The sequence below is a fragment of the Mus caroli genome, chromosome 4, assembly GCF_900094665.2.
Source record: "Mus caroli chromosome 4, CAROLI_EIJ_v1.1, whole genome shotgun sequence".
Taxonomy (NCBI): Eukaryota; Metazoa; Chordata; class Mammalia; order Rodentia; family Muridae; genus Mus; species Mus caroli.
Genome location: NC_034573.1, coordinates 57,570,498 through 57,595,486, shown reverse-complemented (window position 1 = coordinate 57,595,486; position 24,989 = coordinate 57,570,498). Strand labels below are relative to the sequence as shown.

At 50.0% G+C, this 24,989-nt stretch overlaps 1 protein-coding gene across 3 annotated transcripts in view; it reads left to right on the top strand.

Annotated features, from left to right (window-relative positions):
* Window positions 1-24,989, top strand: part of Whrn (whirlin) — an 85,307-nt gene that overhangs the window by 22,065 nt on the left and 38,253 nt on the right. For all 3 annotated transcript variants that reach the window (XM_021159523.1, XM_021159522.1, XM_021159520.1), the window contains exons 2-3: window positions 2,992-3,210; window positions 14,860-14,985. In XM_021159523.1, coding sequence (XP_021015182.1) covers window positions 2,992-3,210; window positions 14,860-14,985 — 345 coding nt within the window. The remainder of the gene's footprint in view (window positions 1-2,991; window positions 3,211-14,859; window positions 14,986-24,989) is intronic.

Sequence of the window (24,989 nt, the reverse complement as noted above, 5' to 3'; positions counted from 1 at the left end):
CAGGCTAGTGTCCCCAGTTCAGGTGCTAGGTACTTATTTTTGTATACTAAAAGCAGTATGCTTTCATCACACAACATTTGGAAAACATTACAAACCAGGAAAAGCAAAATACCAGCCACCTGCAATCCCACCCAGAGGCAGGCACTGGCCATCAGCACACTGTAGTGTTTGGTTTTCCTACCAGATTTTTCTTCCAACATAACTAAGATTGTTCTAGAAGCCATGATTTGTAACCTGTCGACCCCACTTAACACTAGAATATGTCATGTGCAAGGTGTTGCAGAAGCCTCTGTCAGTGTGATCTTCTGGCAGTACACAGGTCTGGTGCTTAAAGAAACCTTAACTGAGTCAGACCAGCCCCGACTGTGGGGTGCAGTGTCAGCTAGGGCTGCCATAGAAGACTATCACACAGTGGGTGGCTTACGTCACAGGAATTGATTTGCTTGCATTTCCTGAAGCTGGAGCCAGCATGACAGTGTAATCAGGTGACCTGCCAGGCTTGCAAAGGACCACTTTTCTTTTTGTGTCCTGTGCAGAGGAAAGGAAATGAGCAAGCTCTGGTGTGTGTACCCACCCTTCATGCAGAGCTCCTGATCTCATCATGAAAGCCCCGTCTTCATGGCCTCATCCCCAGAGGCCCCATCACATTCACTAAAAAAGGGGGGAACTGTATACTGGGACCCCTAACAGAGGTACATCTGCTGTTAATCCAGTACAAAGTGACTGTCTTCCAGAATCCATACCTTCATCTCCATTACAGGTGCCTTGTGGGAAAGCATCCGACTGACCTCAGCTTCTACCCTAGGGCACAGTCTTTGGCTTACTATTCCTCGTGTTTCTCCATCCTTACCCTGGAAAATTGTACGATAAACATGGTATCTACATTTGACATTAGCAGCTATGTAAAAGGAGCCCCTTACAGTCTGAGCAAGCAGTGAGTCCCTGCCCGTCTTTACTGATGTGGCAGACCCCTCTCTACTGACCACTGTAAGAGTTAAGTTTGTAGCAAGAAACGAAGGATGAGCATTCAGAAACCGTGACAGCTAGAACAGCTGTATCGTATCTAAGAGGTGGTGTCTCAAGATCTGCTTGTACTGTCATCAGGGTCCAGGACCCACCAGCAATGGCCAGAGCTGGAGAGGGCAATAGATACATGCTTCATGCTGGGGGTTCTGTAGTTAAGGAATAGGGAAGGGGGTGGGGGAGGTGCATTAGGGGCAGACAGGGGAAGTCAGCTTTTTTTCTTAAACAAGCTGTTTCTGAAACTACAGGGTCTGATGTCTCTTTTACAACCACCTGGTGTCTGCAGTGGGGACAGCTGCTTCTCTCATGCAATCTCCAAATGCCTGGCTTCCTCTGAGCTCAGTTTAGGGCTTTGTTTTTGTTTTTGTTTTTGTTTTTTTTTGAGGGGGGGTGGTTGTTTATCAGTGCTATGACTCCATGGGGATTCTTTGAGATTGTACATGGCAGGTTTGGGGCAGAATGTTTGCCACATACAGGCCCTTTGTAAATGCTAAGCTGTTATTCTCAGTGTTTCAGGTTTTGACTTGTCTCTAGTAGTTCCCTGGGGTCCTAAGACCACACTGTCATGCAGGTTCAGTGTTTAGCTAGAAAGTCTCACATATATTCAGCATATATTCCTGTCCCTTAGAATCAGAACATGCAACTTGTCACCAGAACACGTTGATGCTCGTGACCCTCTTGTAAAATAGTCAGTGAGATGGCTCAGTGGGTGAAGGAGCCTGGCAGCCTGAGCCTGATTCCCCAGGACCCACATGGTGGACCTAGAAAACCAACTCATACAAGTTGTTGTCTGACCCCCACACATGTGCCATGGCACACTCATGTATGCACATAAACACAATAAGTAAATGCGATAAAGCGTTAAAGTGGCGTAGCATATCCTAGCCTTTTAGGTCATCTGCAGAGGACTTCTACCCGATGCAGTGTAAGTGCTATGCAAGTAGCTGCTAAGCTATAATATTTAGGGAATACTGACAGGAAACAGTCTGTGTATGTTCAGGGCAGATGCAGACTTTAAAAAGTCCTTAAGTGTGTGTGTACACATATATATGCATTCATGTATATGAATGCTCAAACTTGGTGTTTGATGTCACCCTCGGTGACCTTCCATTCTCATTGTCGAGACATTCTCTCAACTCTTCTAGAGCTTGTGGATTAGCTAGTTTAGTTAGCCAGCTCACCCCAGGGATCCTGTTCTTGTAATTCCAGCTGCTAGGATTACGGGGAGACTGCTGTGTCAGTCTGACTTCAGGGTTCTTGGATTTAATCTCATGATAATCTCTTGGATTTAATTTCATGATAAATACTTTTAATTACTGAGCCATACCTCAGTCCCTCCCTAGATATGTGTACACATGCGCCTGCGCACACACACATAGGTTGAATCTGTAGAAACTATGGGTATAGAGGGTCAACTGTCCTTGAACTCCTTGGCTCATATTTAGTTAGGTATGAATGTTACTAGGGAAGTTCAAAGGAGGCCCAAGCTTCTAGGAGTCCACAGAGAGTCACCTAGGGCACACTCCATTCTCCCAGAGTCCAACTGTGCCATGCTTGGTACTCCCTGGTTTATTGGGGGCCAGTCACATAGGAACTCTGTGATCCCCACATTCCAGACTGCAGAAGAGGAGCAGGCGTTCAGCATAAGCACACTGTATGCATGAGGAGTGTAAAAGAGTGAACTGCACGTGATACACTTCAAAGCCACGGTCTTCAACACTACAGTAGGGCCAGCGCTGCACTGAAACCTAGCAAGGATAGCAGCCTGCTCTGTTCGCTTCCGTCTGGGAGGTATCTTGAGAGATGATGTACTTTGTATTTGGATCACTTGAGATAGGGGGGGACAGGTGCTGCATTTGTACATGTGAACACCAAGAGTTGGGGGTGAGGGATGGTGACACTAAGCGTAAGGTTCTCTCCCGTGTGTGGATTCTTCTCCCCTCTAACCGTGTGTTCCCCTCTCTTCAGGCTCTCAAGGGCTCCAAGAAGCTGGTGCTGTCTGTATACTCAGCTGGGCGTATCCCGGGGGGCTATGTCACCAACCACATCTACACCTGGGTGGACCCACAGGGTCGAAGCACATCCCCTCCCTCCAGCCTGCCCCAGCCCCATGGCAGCACCCTGAGACAGCATGAAGATGACCGAAGGAGTACCCTCCACCTCCTGCAGAGTGGAGATGAGAAAAAGGTGAGATTGACACTAAATGGGTAAAGACATGGGGATTTGGGGGGTGCCTTAGATTTCCAAACTCCTTGTACACCGAGGAGCTCCCTCAAGGCTAGAAGGAAGGGTGGAGCTCTGTGATGACTCTCTGTTACTTCTTTTGAGTCTCCCAAGTTTGGTCTTCCTGGCTTCCTCCTGTGACCTATAATGTTGGGCACTGCATGTGGGGAAATAAAGGTGGCTGGGGGGCAACCCTCATCCCACCAGAGCGAGGATAGACTGCCTTGGGACCCCACGGAACAGCCCAGGATGGGCGTCGGGCCTCACAGGCCACACAACCCTGCTTCTCGGGAGTCTCAGCTCCAACTCTTGGGCACTACAGACTGCTGTATGTCATGGAAGAGCTGAGAACAGCCCCTCAGATGTACTCTGGCCCGGTGGCCAAAGGGGAAGGTAGGGGGAGAGCTCTAGCAGGGACGAGAGAGTCTGTAGCTCAGCAGGCAGCTTGGGTTGGCTGGTGTTGGCTGGAACACAGGAAGGTTAGACTCGCAGCTCCTTAGAGGGAGACCTGCTCCATTGCTCTAACATGGTGGATCTTGATGAACAGAGACAGTTCATGGTTTGAAGGCATTTATTGTAGAAAGGCAGAGAGAGAGAGAGAGAGAGAGAGAGAGAGAGAGAGAGAGAGAGAGAGAAGGGAAGAAAAGTAGAGGGCCACATAGAGAGAGGAGGAAGGGGAGAAGGAAAGGGAGAGGTAAGAGAAGAGACAAGGAGAGAGCGAGAGTGGGCCCGGCTACATTGCTGTTGCCAGGTAATTGTGGGGAGGAGCTTACCTGGCTGTAGCCAGAATACCAGGAGCTTGGGACATTGTCTACATGACTGATAGACACAGGATTATGGAGTTGAGGAGTTGATGTAGTGTCAGGCGCTTGTGTCTGGGAGCATAGCTTACGGTTTGGTCCCTTGTAGATTTTTCTACTTGGTCTCCCGAGTAAGCCTCACTCGACCAGAACACAGACTGCCTTTCACGGTCCAACACTGTAAGGTGTGTGTTGCCTTCTAGGGTAAGCTGCTGTCACAGGCTAGTATGACGACTGATTTAACTAATATGAGTCTTTCTCCCACAGCAGAATGGAGGGGACCTTTTTTTCTGGTATACAGCTCTACCCAAGGACTCACTCTGGGCTGTAGATTGCGAATATCCACCAGCCCCTAGCATGTAATCCTTCCGGTAATTGAACCTGAGCCATAGTAGGCCCCTGCTTAAGCACCCAGAACAGGGGAAGAAAGGAAACACAGGGTGTGCCTTTACCTGTGAACTCTGTACATATTAAATTCTGCAGGGGTCCAGTTCCAGGCATAGACTATGCACAGATCATGATCCTGGAAGACCCTTGGATGATGGGGGTCTTGGACTGGAAACAGCAGAGACCAACCTGACTGACTCTGTAATTTGAGAATGTATTAAAAGGCCCTGCACAGTCCCAAAAGTGGAGCAAGAAACTCAGGGTGCATCTGCAGAATTCCCACCACAGTGACCCTATGTCCTTGTCTCCAGACTTCTTTTTCAGGGAAGGAAGTACCTTTTTGGCTAACAGTATGCCTTAAACCTTAGCTGATAGGACCACTAGCACTGTAGCTGGTGGGGGGAGGATAGTTGCTCAAGGCATTATGGGGTTCTGTAACCTAAAGGAGGCCAGGTATCATTAAATGTCCCCTACAGAGCCACCGTCCTCCTCTTCCTCCTCCTCCTGTCAGAAAGTGGGCTGCTTCCTATTGGAAAGGATGAAAAAAAATGATGGAGGGCCCCTGAAGCCTTAACCTCTCTGGGTTCTGCTTGCATGGTTTTGTTTGCATTGTGCACATGGGTGCTTCTGGGACAAAGAATAACTGTCACTCCTGTCCTGCCAACATCTCTCTGCTGTTTTAGGATCTTGATTCTTACAGCTAGGAGACCACATACCTTCGGGCTCGGGGCCAAGCTCCATCCTCCAGAGACTCTCTCAGTTCTCTCTTTTTCTGTCGATAAGACCCATAACATTTACTTAATGTGGTTTGTGTTCTTTGCTCAAACATCAATATGAAGGATTCAGGGAGATTCCAGTGGCTTGTGGGAAGGTGGTGGTGTCTAGGAGGCTGCTTGGTGTGCACAGGATAGTAGCCAGCAGGCAGGTCCTCCTGCCTCCCCACCAAGGATGCCCACTTTAGGCCCCCTTGAGGGGTGTTATCATCCACCTGGGTTACAGTCAAGGTCGGCTTTGCAGTATCAGACAGAGAACTTGCTTTGTTCTCTGCTGTTTGTTTGTTCTGTGACAGGAAGCCGCTGTCCTGGGTAGAACCTGAATTCAGAGCTGAAATGGCTGTAATTTTGGCTGGTCCTGAAGTTCCATGGCTTGAGTGTTGTATAGAGTATTTCCTGAGTCCTTGAGCCCCCTCCTCCCCCAAGAGGGAAAGTACCACCAGAATCTGAGCCTGAGAGGGTAGACAGTATCTAGGTAAGATCCCAGATAGCAAGATAAGGAAAATCTGCATCCTTGTTCCCCTTTCTGCTTTGGCCATGCAAGTGCCACTGGCTGGGTAGTTGATAAGATTTGTTTGGCTGGAGGCTGGAAAGCAGGAAGTTCCAGAGTGTCACACCTGCACTTGATGGGAGCCTTGGTATTGAACCAATGCTTGGTAACAGATTGTCAACTTAGGTCTCTCTTCCTCATCCCTTAAAGCCACCGAAGACTCATAGAAGACCCACCCAGCCTTATCTATTCCTAGATAACCTCCCAAGGCCTGCTTTCCAAATACCATTGGCATATGAATTTGGAGGTTAGTTTTCTATACAGGGCAATTTGGAGGACATAGTTATTCATTCTATGGGCACGTCAAAAGCCAGTGAAGAAAAACGAAATTCCAAGAAGGGCTAGGGAGTGACAGGAAGTGGGGACCTCTCTGAAAAAAATGACTAAGGAGCCACCAAGTACCATTTTGAAACCCGAAACCCCAAGAAATCAGGACAACATGTAGAAAGGTCCTAAGATAGGACTGAGCCAAGTATCTTTGAGGTATTGGCAAGAGGATAGAGGTGGGGGAATCAGATAAAGTCGTCCCCCCACCCCACCCCCCAGGCATCATAGGGTAGCTTTCATAAGAATATAGAAGGTGCATCTGGAAGACTAGGGAGAATACAAATACCACAGGAGGCAAGATCTATCCCCATGACGTTCCAGACGAGTCTTCACAGACTCTACAACTGTCATGGGGGCTAAATGGGACCACACCAGTGTGGCAGGAGTGATTCAAATCTTAGTTCTGCTGCTTGTGAGCTGTGTAACCTTGGACAGGGGTTCTTCCTCTTGGGGAAGCTGCGTGGTAGTGAGGTTCTGGTTTGAGCCCTGATTCATTCTCAGTGTCTAGGACAGTTCGTGACAGGGATGACTTGAGTGCAAGTGACGTGACTTTGCCTACAAGGGGGACCACAAGAGCTATATCTCAAAGGCCACCACTAAAGATGCCAGCAGCTCTCCTCCAAGTGGCTCACAGAACAGCATGCCCGTGAGGCTGCTCCAACCACATTCAGATTAGATAGGGAGCAAACACTGAGTGTTGTGCTTGCATGTGCGTATGTGCGTGGTACACACCCCCGATGCCTGTGGAGGTCAGAAAAAGGCATTGGATCCCCTAGAGTTGGAGTTATGGATGGTTGTGAGCCACCTTGTGGGTGCTAGGAACCAAACCCAGGTCCTCTGCAAGTGCATCACGTGTTCTCACGTGCTCAGTCACCTCCAGCCCCTCCACCTTTACTTCTTAAATGCTAGAATTATAGGTGTTCTTGATCTTTGTTTCTGTTATAAGGTTTAAAAAATGTTATATTAGCGTATATTAATTCTACACAATAATGGGTTTCACTTTTGTGCAGGCTAGTCTTAGTCAACTTGACATACGAGCTAGAGTTAATAATAATGTTAATAATAATGGGTTTCACTTTTGTGCTGGCTAGTCTTAGTCAACTTGACACACGAGCTAGAGTTACTGAAAGGAGGGAAACGTTAATTGAGAAAATGCCACTGTAAGATCCAGTTGTAAGTCATTTTCCTAATTAGTGATAGACAGAGAAAGGTCCAGCCCATTGTGGGCAGGGCCATCCCTGGGCAGGCGGCCAGTAAGCGACACCTCTCTATGGCCTCTGCATCAGTTCCTGCCTCCAAGTTCCTGCCCTGTTTGAGTTTCTGTCATGGTTCCTTTTGATAATAAACAGTACTGTGGAAGTATAAGCCAAATGAAATAAACCCTTTCCTCCCCGACTTGCTTTTTCTTTGTGGTGTTTCATCACAGCAAGAGAAACCCTAAGACAGTGTGACATTTTCATATATACACGTGTACATGATATTTACCTCTCTTGCCCTCTCTTGTGCCCCTCCCACTTTTACTAGTCTCTTTTCCCAACTAGCCCCACGCATGCATGCATGCCCCCATGGAGGCCCTAGGCTTACATCAGTATGTAACCTCTAACAGTGTCTCTCGCTAGATCTGGAGTTCGCTATTTCAGCTCAGTGTTAGGCTAACTGGCCAGCAAGCCCCACCCCCTACCCCCCCATCCTTCGGTCCCTGCCGCTCTCCAGCTCTGGGGTCATAGGCACACACCAGCACACCCAGCTTTTTATGTGGGTGCTGGGTACCAGCTCTCAGGCCCTCATGCTTGCACAGAAAATGCTTTATCCACTGAGCTATCCCTGCAGCCTCTGAGTTGGATGGGGTCTCCTGTAGCCCAGGCTGGCTGTGATTTGGGACTGTGGGTGTAGGCCATATGCCTGGTCAACAACTCCTCCTCGTCCTCCTCCTCGTCCTCCTCCTCGTCCTCCTCCTCCTTTTTCCCCTTTCTCTCTCTTAAACGAACTGCTCCACCATTTTCCACAGCAGCTGTGCTGTTTTATTCCCTTCACAGCACACAGTGTCTCTTCTCTGTTTTCGAGCAATCAGTCACCCTAACATAGGTCAGCCTTTCCCTCATCTGTCTCCACCATGGACCTTTATGTGACACCTTAGCAGAGTGATGACAGTGCTGGAGGTCACAGCTGGGACACGGCAGAGTTTAAGCAAGGCCAGTCTGTCTCTTTCCAAGTCTAGTTGGCACCCAGTTCCGCCACCCCACTCTGAGGTGGCACACTCAGGACGCCTCTGGAGAACCTGGGTCCAGAGAAGGGCTCGTCTGACACATTCCAAGAGGTGCGTAAAGGGATAAGGAAGGGTGTACTCCCCTCCTGCTAGAGGGGTTGTGAGGATTCTTAGAGGAGACCACATGGGGCTGGCTGGCCTTGGGAGGCAACAGCAGGCGGAAGGGACAGATGATGGTGGCAGGTGAAGTCTGAGAGAATAGGACAGGTCCTAGGTGCTGTGGTCTGGCTGTACAGCGATGTCCTGAGATACAGGCTGGGAGTATCTTTTATGTGTGAGCGTGCTTTTATGCAGGACACAGACCCACAGACCATATGGATAAGATAAATGGATTCCAAGTTTTTAGAGACCCTTGGCAAGGTCCTGGAAGTGTAGCCTGGACCAGGCTACAGATATGGCTTAATGGATAAAGCACTTCCCCTTTTAAAGGAAGGAAAGGAATTGGCTCAAGACGAGTCCTGGAGCCAGGGAGGATGTGGCTGGCTGTAGTCAAGGTGAGCTGGAAACAGACTTGTAGAGTCCGTGCACTGTGCATGACTGCATTTCGGAAGCAGCTTGCAGTCATGGGTTGCCCTTGCCTGGAATGCGACTGGACAGGGGAGAGAGGGTCAGGGGGTCGGGGTAGGGGGTGGGATAGGGGTGGGGAGCAAAGCAGAAAGGCATCTGGGTGGGAGGGACAGCGAGCGTTGCTGGGGCTCTCTAGAGTAAAGGGAATGAACAGGAGACTTGCATACCCTTTCTGGCCTAGGTATCCCTCTACTGACTTGGGGTCTCTCTGTTCTTGTGTTCTGTATGTAAAAGTGTGATGTTTAGCCTTGGCTCATCTGTAGCAGATCCAGGGATTGGGGTTCTCCACACATGCCGTATTTCTGTCTCAGTTTTTATTTGAGAAAGGTTGTTCCGCTGATGGACACCAGCCTGCTGAGTGGCTGCTTATCCTACGGCTGCAGCTTCAGGATTTCAGTGGAATGTAGTGGAATCACTTGGCTCAAAGGCCAGAGCTGTGCAGTCCTTGTGGACTGTGTCCTGAGTATTGATGAGTGCACTGAGGCATGCAGGGGTTGAGTGCATCACCCTAGGACTGCTGCTGGTAAACGGCTGAGCCACCTCAATTCCGCTCTCAGACTTGTCTCTAACCATTCCGTATCTCCTCGCTCTGGCCCTCAGAGCTGACTTCTGCATAGCTATAGGCACTGGGCTGACATCAAGTGTCTTGGTCAGCATCTGTGGCACTCCACTGTGGTCACACACTACAGCCTCCCTCTGAGATGAGCAGGTAGAGCCTGCAGCCGCTCACAGCTCTTCACAGACACAGAAGCAAGATGCACCAGCCTGGTCCCAAAGGTGCAGCAGCTTCCGGTGCAGCAGCACCTGGTTGAAGCTTGCTTCAAGGACTTTCTATCACTGACTTTGAACAAGCCATTTTAACCTAAGTGGGCCACCCAAGTGTCCTTGTACATGAACCGAGGACCGTCCCACCAGCCTGTATCCAGAATACCCATGCACATAAGCTCAGAGCACAGCGCAGGGGACATGGCAGTTAGTTTTAACAACAAGCTGTCAAAGGCCAAGGAGGAACGAAGTACCCTTTATCTTGTTCTTGTTTGTTTGTTTGTTTGTTTGTTTTGAGACAGGGTTTCTCTGTATAGCCCTGGCTGTCCTGGAACTCTGTAGACCAGGCTGGCCTCTAACTCAGAAATCTGCCTGCTTCTGCTTCCCAAGTGCTGGGATTAAAGGTGCGCCACCACCGCCCGGTCAGCTATTGAATGGGTCACACAGCCCCCAATGGAGGAGCTAGAGAAAGTACCCAAGGAGCTAAAGGGAACTGCAACCCTATAGGTGGAACAACAATATGAACTAACCAGTACCCCGGAGCTCTTGTCTCTAACTGCATATGTATCAAAAGATGGCCTAGTTTGCCATCACTGGAAAGAGAGGCCCTTTGGACTTGCAAACTTTATATGCCCCAGTACAGGGGAACGCCAGGGCCAAAAAGGGGGAGTGGGTGGGTAGGGGATTGGGGGGGTGGGTATGGGGGACTTTTGGGATAGCATTGGAAATGTAAACTAGGAAAATACCTAACTAAAAAAAAAAAAAGAAAAAAAAATGTTGATCAAATAGCTCTGTTGGGCCCCAAACTAACCTGGGTACTGGGGATACCACTGTGAATAACAAAGATGGCCCGTATCCAGGAGGGTGACCCTCCATTGTGCGGGCATCCTGTCAAGGTACTGGAACAAATGGTGTGTGGCATATTATAAGGGGGTGGGTTAACCCAAGAAGGGCTCAACACACAGTAGGGTGGCTTTAGAGGCAGGCAAAAGAGGCCTCGTTAAGAGGTAATAGGATAGTGCCAGTGGGTGTTGCCATCCTATGGGGAAAGGGTTCCTAAGGGGCCTTTTTAAAGTTAAAGAGGATGGAGGCCAAAGCCATGGGCAGTCTGCAGAGCCTGCGGATTCTTCTTTAAGGAGAAGAGAGCCATAGTGGAGCTTAAAGCAGAAGAGGGCTGAATGCATGCCAGATGCCTCCTGTCTGCTGAGAGGATAGACTACAGGGGTGGAGGGGCTTAGAATCCTAGTCCTCACCACAGCTTTAAAGGATGGACTGAGTCAGGCATGCTTTGGGCTGCAGGTAACAGACGCGCTGGATGACTGGAACTTACACATGAGGGTACTCATTGCTCAACTCTGCAGGGCTGGCCAGGTAGTCTAGTAGGCAGCTTAGCCAGCAGGTGAGCATTTTTTCCCTCTTGCAGTTAGCTTTTATCTCAGGCATGTTGCTTCATGGCTGCAAGCCTGCAGCCATTGCCCCTGCCATCATAGCTCTCTCTGCCTCTACTTCTCTGATTTTAGAGTGAAATCCTTTTTCTGAGAATCACTACCAGGCAACCATTTATTAGCTAAAACTGACTCAGGACCACTTAGGTTCCCTGACAGGGGAAACAAAGAGCTTTGGAACTGCCAGAGGGAAGGATGCTGACTTCAGGGGGCGCTACCCTTGTTCTCTGGACAGAGTCAGGGCTCTGTGCCTCACCTGAGGGCATTACACGGGCTGGTCCTTTCCTGTCAAGGGGCAGTCTTGAGGCTGAGGCTACCTGCTGGCTCCAGCCAGCCAGGCTGGCCTTGAACTCAGAAATCTGCCTGCCTCTGCCTCCCAAATGCTGGGATTAAAGGCATGTGCGACCACTGCCCAGCCAGCCTCACTCTTATAAGTGCCTGAAGCCCATCTCAAAACTCCATCCCATCTCATGAGGATTTCTAGAAATTGACCTGGCTTCTCTCCAGCCATCCACTCTAAATACTAGCCCAAGCCTGTCACCCCCTCTGGCTTCTTGTTTGCACCATGTCGTCACAGGCTAACCCAGCCTTCTGCTGCTCCCTACCATACTCCAGCCATATGGAGTCTTTATATGACCCAGTGGTCACTTCCCTTCTGCCCTGCAGTGCACAAGGCTGTCAGGTGTGTCTCCCAGGGCACAGCTGAGGCTGAGCTCCGAAGCCCAGCCCAGGGTCTGTGGAAAGAGGATTCCTGATAAGAGGGTACTAGGGTAATAGGATACTGCCCCAGTCTAAGGACATGTAAAGTTGTTTTGTTTCCTTTTGTTTTGTTTTCTAGTCCTTCCTGGAACCTACAGGCCTTGCATGGCAGACAGACTTTGCAGAGGTGACTCAGTGAAGGCTGTTGAGATAGGGAGCTGTCCTGGGTTACATGGGCAGCCCAGTGTCACCAATGTCCTCAGAGGTGGCACAGGGAGGTATGGGTTAGAGGGAAAGCAATATCGTGCTGGAAGCAGGGGGGCCCATGGGAAGGTGCTGAGCTAAGGTCCTGGTCCCTGGAGCCTCAGAAGGAGGGTAGCCTTCCTACCTGGTCCACACTGTCCTCTTCCAGAACTGCTTTTTCCCAAGCTTCTGACTTTGACAATTTGTTTCACAGTGCCAAGACACCAGTGATTGTGAGAGGACACAGGCCTGGCAAGGAAGGAGGGGACTGCATGGCTCTCACAGCAGGCCCTACTAGTCTCTAGGTGGGAACAGTTCCCAGGGAAAGTGGCTTTGGGTAGGGTAGTTCCCAGGAAGGGACTCATGGTGAGGCCTCAGTGATGAGCGCCCCAGCCTTTATCCCAGGCGATCTCATGCACCTTTGCAGGTGGCTCATAGAACTCACACTTCCTCCTCTGTTTAATTGCCTCTGCCATCAGGAGCATCTCCAGGGACCCTGCCATGCTGTTCTCTGGCTATGTCTGGCTAAGACCTTGGGCAGACACAGGGTACTCAGGGTACATGCCTGAGTGGAAGGACAGTGCCAGGAATGACATGAGGCAGCCACAGTCACCACCTCTCCAGAAAAATCATTCCTGATTGTTCCCGAAGCTTAGCCAGTGGCTTGCCTTATGATGCCCTCCCGCAGATAACAACAGTCCATGTTGCCTTGTTGCTCTCAGTGCAGCTCTTCCCATCCCCCTTCTCAATGAAGAAACTGAGGCACAGGGGGTGAAGCTCACATGCCTACTGAGTATTATCAACTTCAGTAGACTGGCTCTGGAGCCAGCACATGTCACCTCACACATTCACAAGCCTGTATGTGACTTGGGACCAGAGTGGCCATCAGACCTAGGTTAACTCAAGTCCGTACAAGCTTCAGGTGGGTCCTGTAGCAGGGTGGTGGTGCAGACCCTAAAGCATGAACCTCAGCTCCTGGGTCTGACCTGGGAGTCTCCAGAGCCATGGGTCCAGGACAGCATGTCTGTTTTTCTGATCCCTTATGGCCCCATGCATCCCTCTCTAGCTTGAGGAAGGCTATCCTGAGCAGCTGCGACACTCATGGGGTCACTGTTGAGTCCTTTCCCACCCCTCTTGCTGAGCAATAAGGGTACACGGTGCAGGGAGAGTGCCAATTTCCAGTGGCAGCATCTGGACCAGGCGTGGCCACAGCCAGATATAATTGCCTGATGTCAGCAGTTGGTTTTTTTCCTACATGAGCTTTGCCACATGGAAAATAGAACCAACTGGCTGCAGATTGTATTTATTGAACGCTTCCTGTGACATTTAAGTAAGTAGATACCAGCTTTGTCCTCATGTTCAGTCACAGTGAGGGCACACATGGTGCTGGGATGAACACTCTGTGCCCTACCCTGTCCCTTTGCCACCTCTGCCCAGGTAGAAGCTGAATTAAATGAGGTGCTGGAGTGGGGGAAAAGGCTCTTCCTGGTGGCTGGGGACAGAACACACTGTAACTCTTAGCTGAGTGAACTTGAGGAATGGGACAGCTTCTAGTTGGGACTGGAGGGCTAGCTCAGTAGTCAAGAGCACTGGCTGCTCTTCCAGAGGACCAGGGTTCAATTCCCAGCACCCACATGGCAGCTCACATCCATCTATAACTCTAGTTCCAGGGGATCTAGAAACACCAATGCACATAAAACAAAAACAAGTCATTAAAAAGAGCTAAGTGAAGTTTGCCCCCTTGACCCCTGAAGGTCATGTCCACCGCTTTCCACCATAGGTATTTATGCTCTCCTCTCTTGGGTCCCTTACATTTTCATGAGTATTGTCTTGATGGGGGGCGTCTCTCTGGGCTAGGTTTGAGCTATCCTAGCCTCCCCCCCCCCCCGTCCCCATAAATCCTTGCATGCCTGAGCTGCTTGTTCTCCTATGCACTTCCTCCCCTAAGAGTTCCCTCTGACTCACCTCCAAGGCTTGTGTTTCTGATGTGTTCAGCCTCCAGCTTCTCAGAGACAGCACTTTCTCCAGAAAGTTCACACCTGCCTGGTTCCCTGTCTGGGCCTATGTCTCTCTGTGGCTGTGTGGTCCCTCCTTGTGGTCCTGCTGCAACTTGAAGGTCTCTGACCCATTCCACCTCACTGTGATCCCCCTCCTGAGCAGAGTAGTGTCCAGGCATCTCCCCTACAACACCCCATCTCCCTCACCCCGTCAGCACAGGGACATACTGGGCCCGTATGCCCTGAGTGTGCCGAGTACAGTGAAGTGTAGCAAGCCCTGTGGCCTATCAGAACAGTGGTTGTGGTGAAGACCCTGGAGAGGTGGGGGACTCCCCAGGGAGATAGAGTCCCTCTGGGTTCCAATGGTAGTGGCCCCAAGCTGAAACCAACCTTGATCTTATGGAGGAAAGAAAGGAGTAAGTATGTGGGCTGAGCCCTGAAACAGGAAGTCACCTTTGGCTGCAGCATAAGGTGGATGCCCACTGCACACTGCAGCCCAAGATGGGCCAGCAGTCTTCATCACTGAATGCACTTGGGGGTGTGAATGCTAAGGAGCCTTTGGAGCCTTGCTCTGCCTGCCTTTGTGTGGTGAACAGAGAGACAGGGCAGGGCAGGGCAGGGCAGGACTGAAGCAGGCAGGCACTGGGGATTTCCCTAGGGCCTTGCCCTGCACTGCTTTGTTACTTAGGATCCAGTGCTCTGCCGGGCTTAGAAGGAGTTTTGTAGTGGACTGCCCATCCCCACCCAGGGCTTGGCTTCCTCCAGGTTAATGTACTTGCCTCTTCTTCTTATAGGTGAACCTGGTGTTGGGGGACGGCCGGTCCTTGGGCCTCACCATCCGAGGTGGAGCCGAGTACGGCCTTGGCATTTACATCACTGGTGTGGACCCAGGCTCTGAAGCAGAGAGCAGCGGCCTCAAGGTGATGGGTGCTGGGCTGTGGGCTGCCATGTATGGGGATGTGGGTGGGAAAGATCTTTATAGCTGATTTACTTCAGCAAAGCAGGTGGTGCCCCAGCTGAGGTCTGGATCTGCTGGGGATCCCGCACTGGCTGCTGGGTCTCTAATGCTCCCAGAAACAGCAGGGTGGCCTCCCACACTGTGCTAGGCAGTGGGCCAGCCCAGCTCTTTTGAGACTAATGTTTTGCAAACACTGCTGATGCCTGTGATGGCCCTGACCCCAGGGCTTTTTATGACACATACAGAGGGCAGGAGAGAGGAAGCCAGCTATGAACAGGGCTGTGGGTATAGGAGGCAGCTTCGGGATAGCATTCTATACAGACCAGAAGCTACTGAAATGGCATAATTAATTCTCAGCAGAGCGGTGTGCCCCGCACTTGAGAGTCAGATCACATGTAATGCTACCTGGTGGGGTGAGGTGATGTAAGGTGGGTCTCAGAACAAGGTTCGTGCCCGTAGAGTCTTAAATAAATTCCAGTGCCCAGGTAGTAATCTGTGGTACTGAGCCTGGTCTACAGTGAGTTCCAGGACAGCCAGAGCTATTCATAGAAACCCTGTCTCAAAAAACCCAAAAATAAACAAACAAACAAAAAGAAAAAGAAAACTAACAGCATCGTTAGTTATTGTGGTAAACACAGGTAGAGTCTGTGTGTGTCTCTCTCTAAAATTCACGCCTGCAAATCCTCACCTCATTGTTGGGGTTGGGAGGTGGGGCCCTTGGAAAGTGACTAGATCTGGAGGGTAGAACATCTGTGCTATCAGTGACCTTGTAAGGAGGCCCCAGAAAGCCAACAGAATAAGAAGATGCTCTCTGTGACCCAACAAGAAGGTCTCACAGGCACAGAACCCACTGGCGTTTTGCTTTTGAGTTGCCCAGCTCTAGAACTGTCAGCAATAACCTGTACATAAGCCATCCTCCTGTCTGTGGGACTTCATCTGTCAGGAGAAGGGGTCACAAGACTCCGCCCCAGCCCTCCCCAAGGATTTATAGGCAGCTAATGTTTTGATGCAACTACTGTCTAAATTGTATATGTAAATAAATCTTTACTCCTGCACTCGTGTAATGAAACTCACTGGGTGTCTCTCTCTCTCTCTCTCTCTCACACACACACACACACACACACACACACACACACACACACACGGGGCTAGTGAACACTGACCTCCAGGAGTTATGTTCAATTGGGAAGATGGGCAGCAAACTAATGTTCATTTAGTTAGAAAGAAGGCAAAGAAGATGGATTTTGTAAAACTTTCCCATTGCCTGAGTTTGTCAGATGGTTGCAGGCACTCTGGAGTAATTTGCTTGCAAACTGCCCACCTTCAGCTAAGTCCTTTGGCTGTGTCCTCAGCCGTGAGGCGCTTGATGATGGCCACCTCTTTCCTTTTGCCTCACAGGCCCCTTGCCTGTGCCGACACCTGCCCACACTCGCCTAGGCATCCAGCACTGATTAATTCTGTTTATTGCAGTGCACTTTCCGTGGAATTAGGCATATTGAAATGGAATAAAGAGCCTGCTTGTGTGGGTGGTGGAGCCAGAACAGTCTTTATTTGTAAATAGCGCTCCATGCTGCGGTGCAGCGCTTTCCTGGGGCGGAAACGCCACCTTCCACGGGGCTTCCAGCTGTTCAACCCACTTAGCTTCCAGGGCCCAGTGTGAATCCAGAGGGGGGCAGGACAGCCTGGGCCCTGAGTGGAAAAACACTTGGGAGGTCAGCCAGGTCCCCAGCATCTACCGCAGGGGTGGTCCTTGCAGCTTGGAGCTTGCCTACCTTCCCAGCAGAGACAGCCCCTCCCCCTGTACAGTTTATCTTTGGATTCCTCTTATTTCTTTGCACTACCCTCCCATACCCAGCCAGTCTCCAGTCCTTCCAAAGAGCCAACTGCTAGGCCTCTTTTGTTCCCTTAGGGACAGCCTATATTGAATGGCATTCAGAAGCAATCGCAATAGCGGTTGCCACTCATTAATGGCTATTATGAGTGAGACATGGTGCTAACATTTAGATACATCTGCTTATATTTAATCCTCCCTGTAGCCCCATGGGGGTGGGGATGGGGAACATTCATGGCACAGTTTAACAGATGAGCAACTGAGGCTCAGAGAAAAGCTGGAACTTGCTCAAGATCTCACAGGAATCCCAGCACTGTCCCTGCTGACCCTCATAGCTACTGTGGTCTTATGATTCTAACTGGACCAAGTATGGAAGGAAGGAAGAGAGGGAGGGAGGGAGGGAGGAAAGGAACAAAGAAAAGGAAGGAAGTGAGGAGACATAAAGGTCCTGATGTCTGCCAGGAATTGCTGTACCTCCAGAGCCCCTTGAGGTTGACCCAACTCCATGGCCTCTGCTGAGTCTGTCCAGGCTGGCAGCTGTTGCTTTCCCACCATGGGGACCAGGCTACTGTCCTAGCTAGGCTCCTTGGAGGAGGACCTTTGCTTCTAGGAATGTCCCATGTGTGGGGCCACTGCTCTGCAGCTTGTGGCTCTGGAGCAGGCCTGTCATACATCTGGGGTAGAAACCCTATCTCAGTGACAGGGGATGGCCTATTCTTTGCAGGTCTCTCCAGGAGCTTGGGCTGTGTTGCCTTCATGGGGTCAGGCTGAGCCCTCTACAGACTATAGCTTCTGTTGGGCTAAGCTTTGCCCACCTGCTCTTTCTGGATCGAGCTTCCTCAGAGCGACACCCTAGGCTGAGTACCCACCAGGTGGCAGGAAAACTTTTTATGTCATTCACTCAGACCTTTACTCAGCTCTGCGCGGGTGGTGGAACCTTCGGTCCCATGCATGTCAGAAGTGTGTGTCTGATAAAGTGTCCTGGTTCCCAGCTGTGAGAAGTAGAATCTGGGTTGTAGTTCTCCCTGGTGCCCTACCCACAACAGAGCAGCTGCACACAGTAGGCGCTCAGGCAGTGGCTCCTGGCTGCATAGCACCACTGCCCACAGTGAGGCTGGTCATTGCAGGTGCTCTGGGTAGCTCCAGAGCCACTCTTTGGTTTTGCAGTAGAAGGCAGGAGGAAAAGACTAGTCAGTCCATGCTCAGATCACTCACTCGCTCACTCACACCTGAGGAAAGAGAAAGGGACAAACAAGCTTGAGGAGAGTCCTGAGGTCTGTCTGGGCTCCCGAAAGACCCTACCTACCATTCACCTTGACATTGCCTGCTGACCATGTCCCTTAACAACCCCCCACGGGGGCGGGGGGGAAGCATACTGGAGCAGAGGAATCTGACAGACCCCATGGTTACTGTCTCTCCCCCCTTGGTAAGAGAAGGGTGTAATTATAAGATGGTCGTTAAATGAAAATCCTTCAGATGGGCTTTGTACCACCTCTTCCTGGGGACCCAACGTGGCCAGGTGTTAAAGAAAGATGCAGCAGAGGACATCGTGGTACCTCAGAAACACTGTAGTGAGCAGTGTTCACTGTATTGTGAGCAGAGAGAAAATAACACAAACACAGTCTTCACGTTTATATAATTCCTGATTGGAAAAAAATAAAAAAGAGCCTTCAGCTCAAAAGATCGTACTGTGATGAATTCCTTGGCGGCGCTAAGGAATTATAGCTGGTTTTGTGGTGGTTGTAATTAAGATGACAGAAATAATCGCCTAATATTTATATAACTCTTGAGAGTCTCTCTTTGCAAAAGAGCATTTTGCACACAGTGGTCTCCCTTTCATTCCACAGCTTCAAATGAATGGACCGATTTCTTGAATGACACAAAGTGTTCAAACTTAGGAAATTAAAATGGATAATGTCTATACCCAAGATAGACGTCAAAGAAATTAAATCTGTGGTCAAAACCCATCGGAAAAAAAAGAAAATGTAAGCCAAGGCACTTTCATAAATAACAGATAGCAAAAGGTTGAGCAAGAAGTACCGTGTAGTCTCTTCCTGAAAATAAATGAGGGAAATATGTCCCAACTCATTATGAAGCCATTGCTTTGTACCAAACAAACTTAGTACCAGGAAAGAAGATGACAGAGCATGGTCCTTCATGACTGTATGTACAAACACCCCTAAGGGCAGCAGACTCACCATTATTTGAAGGAACAAGGGCTGGAAAGAGGGTTCGGTGGGTAAAGGGCTTTCGGTATGACTGTGAGGATGGGAGCTGGGATTCCCAGCACACACATAAATGCCATAAATGCCGCAGGTGTGGAGGCCACCTATAATCTCAGCCCTCAGAGACAGAGGTCCCCAGAACAACCTGGCTAAGCTGGACTAGCCACATCTGTGTGGCCACCCCACACAGAGAGGAGTGGAACCACACCGAGAACACACACATTCTGTGCATGGCACAGTGCCTCAAGCTGTGCTCAGAGAGAGGCTGGAGGCAGAGATGCTTCATACAATGGGAGAGTCCACAGCGGTCAGGACCCTGAGCCATGTGAGGGAGAGGGGGGTGGAACCAGGTGTAGCAGCCAGAAGGCCAAGGGTACAAAAAGGGGGTAATCAGAATTAAATAGGAAGAGTCTGTGAGGGAACCGCAGCACAACCCCTGGGCTGGAGAGGTCAGAGTAGAGCAGACCCTGTAAGCACTCTGGGGCTGAGGGGAAACCTGGAGGCCATGTCTGCTTTGATATGTTAAATAGCCGCCTCAGCGGGTGGGTCCCATGTCCCCACCCCACCCCCATACCTCCACAGTTTGAAAGTTAACAGTGGGGAAGGTCTAAGATGGGTTTCTAATTTTCTTTTTATGATTTTATTTTAGGCATGTTGGCTCATGCTGGCACATGCCTTTTATCCCAGTTACTTTAGAGGCTGAATCAGGAATAAAGTACTGATTTGAAGCCAGCCTTGGCTGTGTACCAAAACGTGTGTGTGTGTGTGTGTGTGTGTGTGTGTGTGTGTAGGGTGCTGGTGGTGGATGTTCTCATGTAGCCCACGTTGACCTCAGACCGCTATATAGGGAGGATGGTCTTTAACGTCTGGCCCTCTTATAATCCTCAGTGCCGGGACGCAGGCCTGTGCCGCACCCACTTTAGGCAGTGCTGGAGATCCAGCCCGGGGTTTTCTGACCGCTACTTAAGCACTCTACCAACTGAACTCCATCCCTAGTTTATAATTTCAGGTGCCAGAAGGCAGAGGCATGCTAAAATAGGATATTTTATTCTATTTTTTTTAAAGGTAAATAAATGAAATACAGATCGTGTGCACAGGGGCACCTGGGAGAGTTCCCAGGAGCCAAAGGAGAATGAGTCTGGCCCTATACTGATGTGATTATAGAAATGACTGAGTAAACAAACCCAGGAGGGCAGAAGGACATTTACCATGGTACAGAGAAACTACTGAACTAGACCACTCTGTGGGCAGACCTCCAAGGCCATGGGGTGGGGCGGGTACAGAGTGAAGAGCTAACTGATGGAAGAGCAAGCAGCTTCATGGGACAGTCTGCAGGGTGAAGATCTGGGCTCAAACAGGCTGTACAGACTGCCCCCTTGACCTTTGGGGGAAGGTTAAGGGAGGTTCCTGGAGGAGGAAGGTTAAAAAGAGATCTGTGTGTCTACCAAACAGAAACCTTCAGGCTTGTTTGCCTGATAACAGCCCTCTGTTTACCTGGCCAGAGTCCTTCTGTTTAGGACAGTGTCATCAGCACCACCATTTCACAGGCTTTGGACATGACAGCATTCTAGCTTAGGGACTTGAAGTGGAAAATCACACCAGAGCATCGCAGTTAAGACATCACTACTCTGGGAGGAGGCACCAACAGGACCTAAAAGTTCAGATGCCTGGCTGTGTTTCTCCACATCATCCCCACCAGTGTGTTGGAGGGGGGAGGGGGGTCAATGAAGGGAAAGATGGAAGGTGGAGGAAAAATATACGTGCTGACCACAGACATCCCTCTGAGCTGGGTGTAACACTGTCAGAGCATGGCTGTACTTTCCAGTTGCAAAAATAGCCTTGCTAGCTGTAGAGAAGAGAAAACATGTCCCAGCCAGGGCTGCAGAAGACTCCTTCCTTTCCTACCTAGCTACTTCCTACCCCAATATGAGACAGCAGCCCAAGTTCCCTGAGAGGCAGATCAGGGCCCTGCTGAGTCCTGCACAATGTCAGTGGTAGATAGCCCACCAGCCTTCATGAGGTCAGCAAGCTGAGGCCCAGAGAGGTCAATGTTGGCCCAAAGTCACACAACAGGAGAGCCGCGGTGGTACCATGATATCTGTCCATCTGGCTGGGAACTACCAAGCCAGCCTAGAGCCCTACATATGTGTGACATAAGTAATGACACATGTGACGTAAGCATAAAGCTCCCGACACTCAGCTCTCCTCTTCTGCTCTGTCCCCGCCTCCAACACACCTGCAGTCCCGATTCCTGCATGTCTTGCTTACAGTGTTGGACCTGGTGGCTCCTAGTAGTTCTGACTAAGGCCAGTTAAAGCCTGGTGGAGAAGGCAGACAGGCCAGCAGTGTGAGGACAGAACAGTCTTGACTTTTTCAGATGCATTACAACCACCAGCATGTGGAGAGGGCTACTCTGTGCCAGGCACAGGGCTCAGTACTAATCTACCTGTAGTGAGCCCTTTAGCCCTGTGAGGAACGAGGCACGGACTTACTTGCCCAAGGTCACACAGCTAATAGGTGTAGGAGCCGGGACTGGAAGGGATGCCATCCAGTCCTGACAGTCTTGTTCCCATCCCTTCCTTCCCTTGCCCTTCCAGGTAGTTCCAACAGCTCTTACTATGTGCCTTTGTGAGGTGGTTCTCAGTGAGCAAGGAAGAACAGGAGACAGGTCCTTCCATTGCAGAGGGCTGAGTTCATTTATCCACAAGCACTCAGGGTGTTTGTGGTGTCTCTACCTCAAGCTTCCCTGTGTGGGATGTCTGCTCAGTCTAAAGTGACCCTCGCTAGCCACACCCCTCCAGGTGCCTCTTCTGAGTCATCTCAGCCGACCTCAGGCAGTTCTAGGAGGAGGACATGATGGCCCTGGCCTCATTTTATAAGATCTAGCAGCTTGCCCTGAGCTTATTTCAAACCAGTGACTGGGCTAGCTGGGGCAGGCTCCAGGTCACATTTTATTACCTCGAGCATGGTGTTGGCCTGCTTCTCTGAATCCAGACCCACTCCCAATGACAGCGGGGCACCTGTCAGCACACTGACATTTGTCATCAGTGTAGCTGTCCTGCCCTGTATCAAGTGGCCCTGCAAGGAAGAAGGCTGAATTGCCACTTAGCTTCTGTGCAGTGCTAGCCCTGGGCAGAATGGGGACCAGAGGCAGAGATGGTCATGTGCCTGCTGTGTCTCCAAGGACAGGGCCTGTCTCAAGTGTTGTGCTTTGGTTTTTGTTCCTGATTGTAAGGACAGACTCTTGTGCTGGCCAAGCAGGCCTCTGTCTCACCATGTAGTTATGAATGACCTTGAACTTCTAACATTCCTTTCTTCACTTCTAAAAAGTGTCAAAACCAGGCTTGAACACAGTCAGAGTGACTGATTTTGTCATTATCAGGAGAGCCCTTCAGTGCCCCTGGCCCACTGTGCCACACACCGGAAGTATCTGTGTGGCTGGGCCCTGTAGAATGATCACTCTTTAAGCAAATAACTTGCCAGCTATCTGCATGCCTGGTGCCTAGACAGGGGCCGCAGAACTGAGCCTTTCCCAGTATGTGGAGTTGAGATTCACAAAGCAGAGAGGTGGAGGAAGAGATTAATGGAGGAGCTTTGGGGGCAAGGTGTACACAGGGTGTTGAGCAGTTTGGGCAGCAGGGGAGGCAGGGAAGAGCACGGGGTTGGAGACACCGGCTCCAACAGTGGTTTCAGGGCTGTTAGCAGCTGCTGGACACACCTGGGCTTGCACAATTTATAAGCCCAGGAGCTGTTAGTTGAAGCTGGTAGGTAGAAGGCAGCCAGACTGTCAGAGTTCGGGGTGCTGTGAGAAACATGCAGGCACACAAGTGTATGCAGATACACGTGCATGTTGTGTGCACATGTGTAGAGGCTGAGGTTGACATCAAATATCATGTATATTGAGGCAGGGTCTCTCACTTTAAGCTAAAGCAGACCAATTTGGTTAGCACAGCTAGCCAGTTTGTCGGTGCCGTCCACACCTGCTTGGCATTTATGTGGGTACTAGGGATCTGAACTTCCATCCTCAAGCTAACGTGGCAGGTGCTTTGTCCACCCCCCCCCCCGCCCCAGCGAGCCATCTTCCCAATGCCCTAATAGGCCTCTTTTGAAGTATGATTCATATACCATAAGCCCCTTCTACTCCGTTGTTCTTGCTAGCATATTCTAATGTCTGTAGCCACTCCCACAGTCAAATTTCAGAACATTCTCAACAATGCTGCCTCCCCCCAATCCCTGCACCCACAGAACTGTGGCTTCTACCTTCCTGGGAGCTCTGATATCCTTCTGTCTCCATCTTTGTTCCCTCCCTCCCCCTGTGGTACTAAATGTGTATGAATCACCCAGAATGTGGTTTTTGGACTGCCTCCTTCCACTTAGCATAATGCAGCCTGTGTGAGTGAGTTCCTTTTTTTTTTTTTGGCTATCATGTTCTGGCACCATGCTGTTCATTCATTAGCTGGTGGCCTATTGGGTTGTCATGTGTTAGCATCTTCTACTCTTTCTCTATCTACGTTTTTAGGCGAGTGGTTACTAAGCTGTGTAAACTGCATTGAGTTCTGCGTTTTTCCACTGGTTTCTCCCATGTGCGGTGATTAAAAATCCCTAAGTATATTCTGTAAGAGTTACATAATAACATTCCATCCCATGGCTGCATTATAATAATTAACCTGACCGCTCCCTTGAAATCAAGCATTTAGCTGTTTCTAATTGAAATAGGGCTTTTCAAAAGAGCAACAAAATGAGAGAAACCTTAGAGAAACTTTGCAGAGAAGCTTAAGCCACCTCTTCAGCCTATCTGTGCCTGCAGGCTGCAAAGCCTAGTGGGGGGCAGAAGTGATTTATCCCAAATTGCTAAAAGGCTCTTTCTGGTCAAAATGAGGACGAGTTTCTTGCTAGGGAGGAGGCAGAGCAGTTCTGTCTTAGGGCCTCTTTACCAGACCCTCAAAGCAGAGGAAAATGTTTGGAAAGAAGAGAAAATGGCAACTAAGCTAAGCCGTGACCCCCAGATCTTATACTTTTTCTTTACATTTTTTTTTCTTCTCATGTCTTGGTTGCTGTGAAGAGACACCATGACCACGGCATCCTCTATAGGAAAACATTTCACTGGGACTGGCTTACAGTTTCAGAGGTTTAGTCCATTGTCATGTTGGAGAGCATGGCTGCACACAGGCAGGCATTGTGCAGGAGAATTAGCTACGTCCAGATCCATGGGCAGCAGGAAGAGAGACTCTGAGCTTGGCACGGGGCTTTTGAGACCTCAAAGCCTACCCACCCCCAGTGACACATTTCCTCCGACAGAACCACACATCCTAATCTTTGCAAATAGCACTACTCCCTAGTGACCAAGCTTTCAAATATGGGAGCCTATGGGAGCCACTCTTACTCAAACGAGAGCATCAATCATTCTTGGTTACAAGGTCATCATGCACAGTAGAAACTGAAGGTTTCAGCACCAGATGTATAAATTAACATGACTACTTCAAGGTATAGTAAACAAACTCACATTGTAGATATGAGGGAAACACAGCCAGAAGCGCCTGGAAGAGTCCAGAGCAGGGAGAGAAGATAGTAGACTGGATGTAGCCAGAAGAGGGGTAGGGATGAAAACAGAGAGAGGGGAGGGGTGCAGACACCCAAGGGCAAGCACCAAGAGAGGGCACAGAGAGAGGACTAAGAGAAGAAGGTATAAGGGAGTGCGTGGCCAAAATAGCAGGGTTATAAGGAGCTTGAGGAATCCCATGAGCTGGACAAGTTTAAGTTTAGGTAAGGTGATTCTGGGTGAGCCTGGAGGCCAGCATGTACTTTGATATGCTCATAGGCACCACAGGTCGCCACTCGTCCCTTCTGCCTATGGAAAAGGAAACAGCTCCTTTGGTAGAAGGGAACTGAGTCAGTTTCTGCGGATGCTGG